General features: G+C 46.5%; 1 protein-coding gene across 6 annotated transcripts in view; it reads left to right on the top strand.

Annotated features, from left to right (window-relative positions):
• The first annotated feature begins 10,377 nt into the window (after positions 1–10,377).
• Positions 10,378–11,906, top strand: part of RPP14 (ribonuclease P/MRP subunit p14) — an 8,377-nt gene continuing 6,848 nt past the window's right edge. For 2 of the 6 annotated variants that reach the window (XM_019652817.1, XM_019652821.1), the window contains exon 1: positions 10,663–10,871. Coding sequence is in view for 1 of the 6 variants with exons in the window: in XM_019652815.1 (XP_019508360.1) it covers positions 11,038–11,065 (28 nt within the window). In the remaining 5 variants the exon portion in view is untranslated. The other 4 variants (XM_019652818.1, XM_019652816.1, XM_019652815.1 and 1 more) reach the window with 4 other exon arrangements.

Below are 11,906 nucleotides of genomic sequence, written 5' to 3'. Positions count from 1 at the left end.
CAGACGGTTTCTATTCCTTAATGATGTGCAATGTTGGCAGGTTTTCTGTTAAATGGGTGAAGTGTTTTAAAGTAAGGCTTATTCTACAGTCATTGGAAGACCTTGCTTGGATGAGTTAATAGTTTCATTTTAAGAAATGGTGTTTGCAATTTTTATTCAATTGAAATATGAAAAACAAAAGGCACGGGGCCGGCCTAGTGGCTCAGTTGGTTAAGAGCTCGCTCAAGAGTTTGAGCAACAGCAGTTCAATTCCCAGCCCGAGCTGAGCTGCTGTTGAGCTGCCAACAGGTAGCAGGATGGCTCAGCTAAAACAACAACAACAACAACAACAACAAAAAAGGCAAGAGTCATCAGACTATTCCTTTGACCCGCTTCTGTGGCACTTAGGAACCCTAAACTCCTCAAGAGCTTCACTCCAAATCATTTTACAGAGTCTGCAGCCAAATCATTTGGAAATAAAGCAAGATGAACTTAATAGTTTAAATTGGACTTCAGGACTTGATCTGAATATTTTAATTTATCAGAAAAGAGTGGAACATAGATCTTAAAAACAAGAAGATTAAAAAATGTTATATATCAAATATGCAGCTAAAGCAGTGTTCAGAGGGAATTTTATAGGCCTCAATCCATATACAGTAATACCTTGGTTTATGCGCATAATTCATTCCAGAAGCAAACTACTCATATTGCAAGACATAGCTCGTTTACCAAGTTGAAATGTATTAGAAATGTTTGCTCGTCTTGTGGAATACTCGCAAACCACGTTACTTGCAATCCAAGATTTTACTATAATAGAGAAGAAAAGGCCAAAAATCAGTAATTTAAGCTCCCATTTGAAGAAGCTAGAAAAAAAATAGTTAATCAAACCTAAAAAAAAATAGAAGGAAATAACACAGATGAGAGCAAAAAAGTCAATGAAATAGGAAAAAAGTAGATGCTAGACATGCCGCTTGTTCCAATCTTCCATATTTACCAAGAGTTCTGAGCTTAGTGACGTTCTGGGAGAGGGGGCCAGTCTCGGTGGGTTTCCTTGGTGAGAGATGGTTTCCTCAGGGTCACTGAAGAGCCTCCAGCCCTGGGTAAGTACCTCAGGTCAGAAGCCCTACTAGATGCAGATATTGTGCCCTGAGTTCAACAGTAGCTCAGGATCACCTGCAAAGGAGCCTCCGCACTGCACCTCCATGGGGTCATCCAGGTAGGGGTGGGTGCTGTCTCTCCCACCTGTACGGACAGTGGGCAGGGTCTGCAGCAGGACACAGCCCCCACCCCCTCCACTGTCCCTGGAAAGCATTGCCTGGAAGTCATGAGCAGAGCATGTGGAAGTCATGTTTGATAAACCCATGAAGTGGGTTTTCAGGGTTCTCCCTTGGTCCTGCAGTTCTGTTCCCAGCATGTTAGAGACTGGAAAGCAGAAAAGCACAGCTCCCCCTTGTACCCCACTTCCCTCCTTTGTGACGATGAAGAGCCTGCTTACCAGCTGGCTGCCCCCCAAACCACAGCCCACTGGGCTCTGTGGTGTGTGCCTTTAATGACAGCCTTGGGAAGAAGAAATGGGTCATTCATCACAGCCCTGCCTGAAAGACTGCCGGAAGCTTCTGAAATAACAATGGAAAGCCCCAGGAATCGCAAGTGGGCTATAGATCCCACTGCTTGGAGTTGCCTTCAGGGCTGCTGAGGATGGACCCTTCTGGGCAGGCATCGAAGAGGCTGAAGGACAAGCAGTGGTTAGGACTCAATTTGACATCAGTCTGGGCTTCTTGTCCTGGGAAGAGGCAACACCAAGAGTGCCTGATGCCAGAGACACATCAGTTCGATGGTGCTGCCCATGTGTATAAGTCTGTCTTCCATTTGAGCCCCTGATTCTTCCCCTTCCAGGAAACATTACTTATTGTTTTGTCCAAAGATTCCCAGAAAGTACTGGGAGATCATAACGTAAGTCAGGCCAGGCTGGAGGACTGAATCATATAATTATATGCTAGGTGCTGTTCTAAGTGTTTTCCATGAATCTATCAAGCTCTCACATAGCCCTAAGAGGTACATAAGACCTGTGCTTATATTACAGCCAAGGAATGGAAAGATGAAGTGACTTGCCCAAAGTCACATAGGTAACAAGTAGAGGGAGGCCTTTTGGTTTGCGATTGAAGGTGACTTGCAAAAACCATGCTTTCACCAGTTTAGGTAGGAGCTCTCTGGCCCAACTTCCAGTGGTGCCTGAGGCCCTGCTGGCTTATCTGGCCAGGCCAGTATTTAGTCGCATCAGCCACAGATCACTGAGGCTACACCTCAGGACCTTGCTAAGGAAGGTGACCCAGTTTTTCATTCAGCAAATAGTTAAGGCTCTCCCATTGCCCAGCCTCCTGCTAGGGAGAAAACCAGTTCACCTGGATTCCAGCAACATCTGCTAAGGATGCAGCAAGGGTCATCCTGCCCTCCTCAGTCCAGCCTCTATTACAACCAGGACCGGTGTCACGTCCTCCCTGGAAGGGCTCGTCCACCTTGCTCACACCCTCATTTCTCCCCTATACTCTGGAAATGATCATCAGTGTCCAAAGCAGTTTTCTGGAGGGGAGAAGTCTCTTGTTGCCCCTGGGGGTCAGACTTGGAAAGAAGTCAAGAGGTCTGGCCCTGCTCACAGCATCCCTGAGGTCAGTAGGCACCTTTGAAGGAGAAGATCAAGGCACTGAAATTCTTACCGGTCAGTGGCTTTCCCACTGCCTTCAGACAAACGTTAGGTTTTAATTAAACATAAATGCTGAATTTAGGCCCCCTTATTTACTTTCCAAGTCCTGGATATTGATCTCAGGACAATCATGGGTTGGTTAGTTAATTAACATTGCTCTGAAATGATGGATGCAGATTTTAACACCCACAGATACCAGCCTTCTGCTTTGGGGGACTTCTTGTACTAGACAGAGAAGGCTTTTATTAAAAGTAGCAATTCACTGTATCTGTTTCAGAAATGTTTGCCGAAATACTGTATGGGCAGGTTTCGGTGCATTTTTCTTCTTAATTCTCGCAGTCTCTCTCCATGTCTCTGTCTCTGTCTCCCGCCTCTCGCCTCCTCTGTTTCATCACTCATACTTGTCTCATAGCCATCTGTTTGTCTCTATCACCCATGTACACAGGCACCCACAGACATACTGTCCCCCAAGTTGGAGGCCTGACTCTTCTGATCCTTTCTCTTTTAAATCTCCCAACATCACTCCTTTAACCATACAGACTGGTCTTTGTCATCAGCCACTTCTCTCTCCCTCTCCCACTCCTCCCCCACCCAAACTGGATGATGTTCACACAACCCCTCCATTCCCTGAAAGGAGGGAAAAAAATCAAAGGATTTTGGAGGGGTGGCAGTGATCACAGATGAGGCTGTGGAGATGTCCTCCATTACCTGCCATGGTCAGGGCCAGAGGGTGGCAGTTGCGAGGCTGCTGTCCTGGTATCCCTAGCTGCCCTGGAGCCTAGTGTTGCTGCTCTCTGGCTGGAAATAACCAGGATGTGGGCCTGCGGTTGCGTGTGTCTGTGATAGGATGAGAGTCTTGTGTGACTATCATTAGCCTAGTCATGGAAGAGGAGAGGTTCCTTTCAGCAACAGGACAGCCCCTCTGCCTTGGCTCCTAAAGGAACATTTTCTTCACTGGTTTCTGGATTTTTGATCTCTAAACCTTCAAGGGACTAGAGAACTTTAAGGCACACTTAAGAGGCTACCAAGCTTGGGCAGGGGATAGGAGAATGAAGTGTTCTGAGGGGCAGAATATGGTACTAAGGTGACAATCCCAATGACCCAAGGTCAAAGCTGGCTGGGAATTGGGTCTTGCTGAAGGGCAGCTATGATGGGAGTATAAGTCTACAATCTTTAACCACACCTCACAGAGCCAGGCGTGATTCCAAATTCAGAAATTTTCCAATTTTAGGAAGGTATTATGGTGTGTATACATTATATCAGACCCCCAGTAGGGTCTGGGGCCACTTTACATGATCAAATGTGTTGTTAAAGAACAAAAAGTCAACCAAGTAAGTGTGAAGATCTAACTGGTTTTATTAAGTGACTCATGAATTGGGCAGCATCCCACCTAGCAACTAATGAGGTGCTCTGATAAATTGTACAAACGGACGGGTTTATAGGCAGAAGGAGGGTGGGAGTAAGAAGTTAAAAGAGTAGGTTATTTCAGGCAAGGATGCCTTTCCTTAGGGGAAGGCTGGGGATCTTATCAGGCAGATACTTCACTAGTATTGACAAGGAAATTCCAGACTGACTGACTTAAAATTCCACTCCTGGGAGAGGCTGAAGTTGCATTTAGATTAGTTATTAAGTTTTGGTTTGGTGACCTGGCTTAGCAAAACTGACTGCATTTTGGGTTTCTTTTTTTTTTTTTTTTTTTTGTAACAGTATTCGTATTTCTGCTGTGCACTGTATAAATAACCACAGTAAATGGGACAAAAGCTATAAAAAGCTTCACCTCAGTTCAGATTAAGGATTAGTACCAGACAAAGAAAAATTTTGTTTCCAGATTTTTCTTGGATTTCAGGATTGCAGATAAAGGATGGTAAGCTTGCATGTCCTGTTATCCTCTCTTCTGCCTTGGAAGGTGGGGGTGGGAGGTGTCAGTATAAGAAATGTCCAAACTTGTAAAGAATTTTTATAAGAGTTTATTTGAGCCAAAACTGACAAGAATTGCTGGGAAGAAAGATCTCAAATGCTCCCTAGAATGGCAGTTTACAGTTTCTTTTATGCATTTGGAATTAGGGAGGAAACATATGGAAGGTTACATGGAGGTGGGAGAAAGCAAGGCAGGGATTGAATTATGGGATAGTTTACAAGATTGTGTGCTCTCTTGAGGGTGGTTATGCCTTTGAGGGGTGTTACTTCTGGCATTGCTAAGGTGTGTTTACCTAGATGCACACGAACAGTGGACAGGGCTGGCTTAAAAACCTCTCACTACAGAAGTTACAGACCTGGGGTGGGACTGCCCACCATGACCTGCCCAGGTAGCAGCTTATGATCAGATCACCCTGTGAGCTTACTTTCCATGGAACCCTTGTTCAGTCACAGAAGTGACCTCTTGAGGGGGAGTCTGTTCTTCCAAGGTAGCAGAGGTGTGCCAATGGGTGTGGTACACAACTCTCTCTTGTGACCATACAGGCAAGTCCTAATTTTTATTTAACAATTACAAAGTATAAAAATGATTCCCTGTCACCTTAAGATAAAACAAATGCTGGGGGGGGGGAATGTGAGCATCTCCCACACCCTCCAAACCACCCCACTCTTCCCCCATCCATCCACTTGGACCTAGTGCACACATACACAAACATACATACGAATAAACAGAGGGCCCTATGGTTGGCTTGTGTATTTTCTTTTTAACATAAATGGTTATTACTGATGGACATTACTGTTGCCTACCCCACCCCATCCCTTGCTCGCCCTTTTCACTTCTATATCTCGGGGCTCTTGCTGGTTAGAACCCACAGATCCCCCAGGTTCCTGTAATGAGGATGCAGAGTCCTCCAGACATAGTGGGGAGTGGGGGTGGGGTGGACCTCTTTGTAGGGAACCTGCTGAATCCCTAGGAGAGGATCTCTGAATTTTCAGAAAGGATCTTGGCCCCCTCCAGAAACAGGCTGCTTAAGTACAGGAGGTTATCCCTTCCCCAAATTCTCCCTTCCTGGGGTCCTGGGGCCTTTTCATTTTATTTTATTTAGATTTTTATTGGGGAATTGGGGGAGGGGAACAGTGTTGGGGAATTGGGGAAGGGGACCAGCCAAGTTGTTGTTCTTCAATCTTCGTTGTGGAGGGTGCCAGTCGCCATCTGGCTTCCTGTCGGCAGCTTGTGGCCTCTAAGCTCAAGGTGCTGTGTTACAATCTTGGTTGCGGGTTGGCGTAGCCACCATCCCATGCAGGAGTTGAACCAGCAGCCTTGTTGTTAAGAGCGCACACTCTATCCACTGAGCCATCTGGGTGGCAGCTCAGTTCAAGCTGCCGAGTTCAGTCTTAGTTGCGAGTGGGCATAGCCCACCATCAAACAGGCAGTCTTCTTGTTACACCAGCTGAACCATCCTGCCACCTGCTGGCAGCTCAGCGACAGCTCAGCTCGGGCGCAGCGTCACTGGCCCATGTGGGAATCGAACCGGTGGCCCTGTTGCTCAGAACTCATGCCCTTAAGCCAACTCTTAACCAACTGAGCCACTCAGTCGGCCTGAAGCCTTTTGAAGGGAGAGGTTTCTAACTTCGCTCCTAAGGAAACCATTACTTAAGTACCTTTCAAAAATTCCAGATGAGACAAAGTTAAATAGCCCAGCTCTATCTCTAGCCCCAACACAAGCAGGAGAATGACTGCAAAAGCTAAAAAACACCCTCAGAAGGCAGCCAGGGAGGGGGCTGGAGGCGGGACCAGGCTATCTTGCGGATGGTTTGGCCTTACCAGCCTGGGCAAGAGCTTCTGGTCTTTTTTACCATTGACTGGTGAGCTGCCCCCAGAATCCCTGCCCATAGTGGGTGCTGCTGATGCCCTTCCCAGGTCCCCTTTACTGACTCCTGCACACAACCCCCACCTGCTGTGGGTGTTGGCTGCAGAGGGCTCACAGCTGCCCCTTTCCCCCAGAGAACCACCCTCAGATGACTGGAGGTACCAGACAGGTTAGGCCCCATTCGCTTCCTCTCACCTGCTACGATTGCCAGATAAAATACAGGACGCCCAACTAAATTTCATTTCAGATAAATGAATACCTTTTTAATGTAAGGATATCCCATTCATTGTTTATCTGAAACTCTAATTTAACCGGGAAATCTGTATTTTTTTTTCTCCCTAAATCTGGCAACCCTACAGTTGGCTGTCAATGACTGACGGGGGGGTGGGATGGTGGGGGTGGAGGGAGCACATGAAGGCTTGGCCTCCTTGCATCCAAGGCTGGAAGCTTTCTGGTATCATTTATGCTTCAGGGGTCCCCTGCAGGATTAGGTTGAAACTAGACTTCAGCTGAACTCACATTTTTGCTTAGCTTCTTCCCCTACCCCATCCATCCTGTTTCCCTCCCCCCTTAAGGGTCTCACAGGAGAGCTGTCCCCAAAAATCACTTCCATAAAGATCCCTGTCTCAGGTTTGGCGTCTAGGGACTCGGATGCACTGGCTGCTTTTCAAAGCTTCCTGTTTGGAGATAATGCTCCAGGCTGCCTCAACAGAGCAGCTCCCAGCCTTGCGTTCACATGGGAAGGAAGGAATACAGCAGTTTAGACTCTAGGGCCTCTCACCACCTTGGACAAATGACTTATCCTCTTTGAGCTACTTTTCCTCATTTGCGAAAGGCAATGATACCAGTGACATTGCAGGGTAGATGAGATAATGTGAGCAAACTATCTAGCACTTGGCAGGTCTCCCTAAATGGAAACAACAGCTGCAGTTTCATAGCTTTTAATGTCTGCTCATTTTCACTTCCTTTGTCCTATCTTCACAACTTGCTGACATAAATGGATACAATTCCTGTGTGATTGATGGAGAATTGTGGCTGTGAATGTTAAGGGACTGTCATCCTACTCAGGCCTCTCTCTTGCCTTTTTTCCCTAAGTTGTGAATGCTCCTCAACTTTGAGCAAAATCTATTTGGCACCAGTTCACAAGGTAGGGAGAGGAGCTGAACACAGCCGAGTGGCTGGAAGCATGGACTTAACTCTTTCTTGGCTGCCATAGCTTCCAGAAATATAAAATACTAGCAGATCTTTCCCAACAACTTTGCTCTGAAATGTCAGATAGAGAGAATGTCCAGAATGGCCCCTCTTGAGCCAACTGATGCCACCCAATGCAATGCTGGGCAACTTTTATAACAACTGAGGCAGTCTGTGTATTTTGATTTGGAACGATGTTAAGGTATATTCCTAAGGGAAAGCACCCCCTACCATATCTCTGGGGAGACACTTTAGAAACTCATACGAGTTGTTGCTCATGGGGAAGGGGTGGGAAGGAGACTTACTCTTCATTGCTTATCCCTTTATACCATTTGAAATGTATGCTGTTAGCCTAAAGCATCTATTCAAAAAATAAAATTGAATTGAAAAACAAAAGTCAGCTAACTATTGTCTTCACATTCAAGGGTACCCCTTTTATCCCAAACTCTGACAGCACTAAGAGGATTCAGGCATTTTGAAAGACACTTCATTTTCAGGGCTTGGTGCAGGAGAGTGAAAATTATCCAAGTTCTTTGAAGTCCAAAATATGAGGTGTGATCAAAACATACAGTGAATGTTTAAATAAGAAAACAATTATTACAGTAAAAGACACATTGCCATTAATCCCCCTCAAAATACTCCCCCTCACTTCAAATACTTATCCCATCGTTTTTGCCTCTTTCATGAGTGTCTTTAGCTGCGTTGTTGTGGCTGCCTTTATTTTCAATTCATATTTTATAATCAATTCAAAACATTTACCTTTCACGGTCATTTTAACTTTAGGGAAGAGCCAGAAGTTGCACAGTGCCAGATCTGGTGAATATGGTGGATGAGGACACCCTGTAATGTTTTTATTTGACAGAAATCACTATACCAGAAGTAATGTGTCACACAGAGCCTTTCCATTGTGATCAATACATACGATGAATGCTGCTGCCGAGAGCCATCCAATGGAAAGGCAGGGATCTTCAATACGGGAAGAAGCACGTTGAACCTTAGTAAGAGTGTGTGACAAGTTTCAACTTGTTCGGTGCAGTCAGTCCAGTGTGAGCTACGGTTGAGAGACGGTGTGTTTTAAAGTGCGCAGTAAATCATGGATCACAAACAACACATTAATATGAAATGGGCAAATGTTTTCATCCTCTATCATGACAACGCTCCGTGTCACACATAGATTGCTTCTGGTATACGGCAATTTCTGTCAAATAAAAACATTATGATGTGTCCTCATCCACCTTACTCACTGGACCTGGCACTGTGCGACTTCTGGCTCTTCCCCAAAGTCAAAATGATTCAGGACATCGAGGCAGCCATAACAGTGCAACTAAAGACACTCACAAAAGAAGACTTCCAGAACTGCTTCAGAAAGTGGCAAGAATGGTGGGGTAAGTGTGTTCAAAGCGAGGGGGAGTATTTTGAGGGGGACTAATGGCAATGTGTCATTTATTGTAATTTTTTAAAAAATTTAAACATTCACTGTAGTGTTTGATTATACCTCATACATGAGCTGCACTGGTTTTGATGGGCTGCAGCCTGGCAGGATGGGTTTGCCAGGCCGCTGCTTAAGGAAACTCTCTCCCATTCCAGAGTGTTGTCTGGGTACCAGATACTCTACACGAACTATTTTTCCCTCACAACTCTGAGGTAGATGCTATAAATCTCTCCACGTGACAGATGAGGATGCTGAATAAGTGGCAAAGGATGAATCTGAAGCTAATTTTGGCAGCTTTTGAAACCCATGCTTTTGTGAGAAACTAAAATGCCTCTGTCTGTGGGGTCTGTGTTGATTTCCTCTACCTCTCCCCAAATCTGGAACAAGTCCTGTCTCCTCTGAGGGGACGGTGGTAAGCCAACAGAGACAAGGTCCCATCTTCATGGGGCTTACATTCAAGCTTTGGCAGCCCCAGCCACTCTCCCATATACACCCCGACTCATACCACACAATTGGTGGTAATATGGTGCAGTGTGGAGAGCACCATCTAGAGTCAGATGGCCCACTTACAATTACACACTTAGTTAACAATTGTGTGATCTTGGACAAGTAACTTAGCCCTTGTGCCTGTTTCCACCTCTGTAAAATGGGGATGATCATAACGATAGCTACCTTAGGATAGCGTGAGAGCTCCATGAGAAAACATATGTAAAGTTTTTTGCATAGTGCCTGGCACAAAGTAAGCACTTGATAAATACTAGCTGTTATTATTATTAAATACAAGCACTGTGTTTCATTAGTACAGAAGCCACATCTTTTTGTTCTCCACTGAATCCTCAGTACCTAGCACATAGTAGGGGCTCAGCGAGTACTTAATAAATGCACAGTGAAACTTGGCTTACATTTTTAAATAGGACCATCTGAATCTTTTTTTGTCAACTCCCACCGAACACCTACTATGTGTTGTTAGCCGCAAGAGACACTGAGAGCAGGTCCTGTCCTTGGTGAGTTATTGACATAGGAGATGCTCAGAAGAGATGCTAGATATAAATTTATTGAATGAATGAATGCAAGGATAAATGAATGACTATGAAGCAAGCTCCCTGGCCAAATAAACACGCCCTGAGTCCCGTACCCCATGCAGACATTTGCACACGCGGTTTTCTCCGGAGTGGTCACCAGAGGGCGCTGAGTTCGGCGGGCCTCAGATCCTGATGACTTACTCCTGGGTCCTTAGAAGGACGCCTCGCGGTGACGTCATATCCGCGCCTAGCCGCCACGCATCCGGGGGGCGGGGCAGACGGAAGCCAAATGTAAACACCCCCGGAGTTTCCTGGGCCCAGACTCGGTCATCTGCAGGGGAGCTCCAGGCCTTGGCGGATTCTTGCAGTGAACAGGAGTCAGGAAGACGTCAGAGTAGTCCCGCGGAGAACGGGTAGGCGGAAGCCCATAGCAAAGCGGCTGTTTTTCCGGGAGCGGTCTTAGTCGGCCGCGCGGGTGACGCAGTCCAAGCGGCCCAGGCCGCATGCGCGGCGGGAGTGACGGCGGGAGGCGCAGAATGGCCTGAGGTACTTTACTGCTCCCGCGGGCGGACGCGTTGGGTAGAAGGCGAGCCCCGGCCGCGAACCTTCCCAGGCCTCTATACAAGGCGGTCGCAGAAGCAGAGGGTGGCTGTGATAATTTAGCGGGACCATGGGTGCTCAGCGCATGCGCCGGATGCCAACTGGACGCCAAATAGCGGACTTTAGTCGAAAAAAGTTGAAAACGACCTAAGTGCTCAACAGTAGGGGATTGAGCTTTTTTTTTTTTTAATCATTGACTTAGTCCAAAATTTACACGTTGAATGCCTACTGTGTGATGTACTGTTTTAGGTTCTTGGGAAACAATGAACAAGGCAGATCCCAGTTTCTTGTGGAGTGTGCCTTTATTGGGGTGGGAAGTACAAACAAATGAATTACGTAGTTATATTGGAAGGTGGTAAGTGCTTTGAGAAGAGTAAAGCAGGGGCATGGAGGGAGGGGGTGCCATATTAGATAGCCACTGGATCAATTCTAGGGGTCAGATTTGAGCAAAGCCCTGAAGGAGGCAAGGGAGTGAGCCGTGTGGCTGTTTACCTGGTGGAAGACTATTCCCAGCGTGCAGAAAAGCTAGGAGCGGGGCCCAGAGGCGAGAGGGAAACGTGTGAGGGAGAGCTAGGAGGCCTGTGTGGTGAAAACAAATGGCAGGACAGGAGGTCAGAGCGGTCAGAGGAAGAAGCGTTACAGATCAGGTAGGGCCTTGTAGGCGGCTGTGAAAAACTGAGCTTTACTCTGAGTGAAACGGGAACCGTTGCAAGGTTTTGAGCAGAGGAGTGACGTGGCTCGAGTAGGTTTTAATAGGCTCATGATGGCTGCAGTAGAGGCTAGTTTGAGAAGGGAAGCAGGGATGGCACTTACTAACAGATGAGTTGAAGAGCATCCCTGCAGCCAGTAAAAAGGCCTTCAACGATGATGACGGCAATGCCTATACAGAAGTGCTCACATTTTTGTGGTGAGCATGCCAGGCTGTACAAAGGGCTTCCCAGGCATCATCTTTTAAAGTCTCAGGACAGCCTGCAGAGGGCAGTGCTGTCATTGACCTTGAGGCTCAGGCCTGTCCAGCAAGAGGTGATATTGCTCAACACTTGCTCCTTAGGCCTGTGTGTGTGTGTGTGTGTGTGTGTGTGTGTAAAACATAACAAAATTTACTTTTTTTTTTAAAGATTTTTATTGGGGAATTGGGGGGTTGGGAACAGTGCTGGGGAAGGGGAACAGACAAGTTGCTGTCCTTTTGTTCTTCA

This window comes from Hipposideros armiger, unplaced genomic scaffold (assembly GCF_001890085.2).
Source record: "Hipposideros armiger isolate ML-2016 unplaced genomic scaffold, ASM189008v1 scaffold_187, whole genome shotgun sequence".
In the NCBI taxonomy this organism is placed as follows: domain Eukaryota; kingdom Metazoa; phylum Chordata; class Mammalia; order Chiroptera; family Hipposideridae; genus Hipposideros; species Hipposideros armiger.
This window is presented reverse-complemented; position numbering and strand designations above follow the sequence as displayed.